General features: G+C 52.6%; 1 protein-coding gene across 4 annotated transcripts in view; it reads left to right on the top strand.

Moving 5' to 3' along the window:
- CAMK2A (calcium/calmodulin-dependent protein kinase II alpha) overlaps positions 1–2,697 on the top strand; it is a 61,500-nt gene that overhangs the window by 26,133 nt on the left and 32,670 nt on the right. For all 4 annotated transcript variants that reach the window (XM_004686881.2, XM_012727901.1, XM_012727902.1 and 1 more), the window contains exons 4-6: positions 1,015–1,069; positions 1,858–1,923; positions 2,032–2,104. In XM_004686881.2, coding sequence (XP_004686938.1) covers positions 1,015–1,069; positions 1,858–1,923; positions 2,032–2,104 — 194 coding nt within the window. The remainder of the gene's footprint in view (positions 1–1,014; positions 1,070–1,857; positions 1,924–2,031; positions 2,105–2,697) is intronic.

Raw genomic sequence — 2,697 nt, 5'->3', positions numbered from 1 at the left:
CTGTAGCTGCCGCATTATCTGAACAGCTGTGTCATTTCCCATTGTGCGATGCAGCATGATTCTCCCAGCCCACACCAGCTCTGGGGATGTTTTTAGGTTGTGGCTGGAAGGATGTGACCCTGTCCTTGGAGAACTTGCCTGTGGCTGCCAGCGTTTGGGCTTCAGAGTCGGCCCCAGGCCTCAGGCCCTTATTTTAATTTTGGGAGCTCTGGGCTCTCGGGGGGTTTGCCTGTGTTCTTGGTGAGGGATGAAAAAAAATGACAGTGTCTCAACATGCCAGGACTCAAGTGTCCACTCTGCCTCTCATCTCCTCAGAGCCAGAGGCTGAAAGGGGTCTTGGCTCAGGGCCAATGCTGAGTGAACACCGACTGGGGGCCTCCAGGACCTCTCCCCTCAGCCTGCAAGTCCGGGAGTCTCACATTCTTATATTCACAGTCCAGCAAGGGGGAGCTCCTGCCCGAAAGAAGGAGCAAAGATTTCAGCAAGGCTCTGTCTACAATGCCAGCTTGCCCAACAAAGAGACCAAAGGTTGGGCCCTGTCTGGTGGCACAGCGAGTTAAAGCACAGCACTAAGAAGCTAAAGCCACTTCTGCATGAGTTTGATTCCCACCTGCCCCGGAGGTGACCCCATGGCCAGCAGACCTCTCCTGACCCGCCCGCTGCTCCCCTCAGCAGTGTACTTCGTCGGTCGGCCTTTTCTGCTCCCCACTCTGTCTCTGGTGAATCCTTTCACTGCCTCTATACCTCTGGCCTGTATCTTGGTTCTGTATGCATAAATAAATAAATCCTAAAAAAAAAGAGAGAGACTGAAGGTTGGAGAAGGAAGGGTCCAACTGTCGGGACAGGGCCTGTTGGTGTGATATTGATGTCTTTGAGCTCTTGTGCTGTCAAGCACTCGTGCCTGGCTTGTGCCCAGCGACTCTGTGGGAATCGGGCTATGGGCTGCTGGAGGGGTAAGGAGGGTGGAGGTGGGGGCAGTGTGTGTCATGTAACTGTTGCCTCACCCCCTCACAGTCCGGCTCCATGACAGCATCTCTGAGGAGGGGCACCACTACCTGATCTTCGACCTGTGAGTTTGGCCCCCTCTGGGTATGCAGGGGTGACCTTGCTTGACCTCTGGGCCTGAGGGGCCCAAATGCCCCTGGGAGGGCCTGCGCCTGTCATGAAACAGTTTCCTAAGTGCATTAGCTCCACCAGCTGAGGGTTTTTTTCCCCGAAACACCCGCAAGTGCATCTTCGTCTATTTAGCTTTGTTCCTATTTGTGGTCAGTGATGCTGGTTTTCCATTCCTAGTGACAATATAAAATTTCCTTTTGGAATAAATTTAAATTTTGTCAAACCAGCTGACTGGCTGAAAAGCACTAACAAAAAGATTGGCCTCAGTGATCCCTGGATTGGCAGGCAGACTCAGCCACAACACTGGTCTCATCTGTGGAAAACAGCCCTGAGATGTCAATGATGGGGGAGGCGTGGCGGGGGTGGGGGATGCAGGACAGGAGTAGGTGGGAAATCTCTGTACCTTCTGCTCAATTTACTTTGAAGTTAAAAAATAACTATTACAAATGACACTGGGTCCCACCCTCGGCCTTCCAGAGCATCATGAACCATGGTCATGTCCGCTGTGTCCTGCCTGGGGCTCAGACTCCAGACTGGGACCCTTTGGAAAAGAAGGGCCCAGAGGGAGGTGGAAGGTAGGGTGGAACCCAGGTAGGGGGGTTGCTGCTGCAGGAGGGTGTGGCTTCTTTGGGGTTCAGTTTCCCAGGTCCCTGGTCCCCACCCTTAGCTTCCTGGGGACTCTTCCAGCAGAGAGGGTACCTGGGCCTCTGGGGGTGGTGGTGACTCTGCCTGTCTCCTCAGGGTCACCGGCGGGGAGCTGTTTGAGGACATCGTGGCCCGGGAGTATTACAGTGAAGCAGATGCCAGGTGAGAGCAGGTGCCGCCCAGCTGTGGACCCCAGGCTAGGGGACTGGCACCTGCTGGCTCCCCAGGGGAGGCCAACCTCACCCTGCAACTTCTTTTTTCTCTCCCCAGTCATTGCATCCAGCAGATCCTGGAGGCCGTGCTGCACTGCCACCAGATGGGGGTGGTTCACCGGGACCTGAAGGTGAGAGACGGCCGAGGGGGACTCACCTGTCCCGTTGACCCCCTGCCTGGGTTGTGGACAGGATCAGGGTCCCTTTTGCTTCCTTGAGTTGGACTGGGCAAGAAATGTCTCTGGTTGTTGGATTGGCCGAGGTGTCCTGATGTTTATAAAAAGATGTTGACAAAAATGAAAGCAGGATTCTATTATATGAACTCTTCATAAGCTAGTTTTGCTTTAAAATGGATTTAATATATCTTTTAGGCATTGTTTATAAAAATAGGCCATTAAATAAAATTAAATAAAATGAGTGTAAATTTGTGGCTCCTTTCTTCCTCCACCTCTGATTCCCATCTCACCTCCCCCAGAGGCACCCACTGTGGAGTATTTGATGCCTGCTTCTCCAAACTTTATGGGGAGAAGCAAGGGCCACAATTTAGTAGGCTCAATATTGAGTCAAAAATCCCTCTACATGACCAACATTCAGATGACCCTGGGGCTGACAGTGAAAAGGAAAGTCTCCTCTGTAGCCTCTACTACCTCTTCCTAAGGGCACCCCAAACCATGCCTCTGTATCCTTCCAGACAGACTTTGCCATGTACAAGTTTAAACATGGC

The sequence above is a fragment of the Condylura cristata genome, unplaced genomic scaffold (assembly GCF_000260355.1).
Source record: "Condylura cristata isolate star-nosed mole 26May11 unplaced genomic scaffold, ConCri1.0 scaffold00021, whole genome shotgun sequence".
Classification (NCBI taxonomy): domain Eukaryota; kingdom Metazoa; phylum Chordata; class Mammalia; order Eulipotyphla; family Talpidae; genus Condylura; species Condylura cristata.
This window is presented reverse-complemented; position numbering and strand designations above follow the sequence as displayed.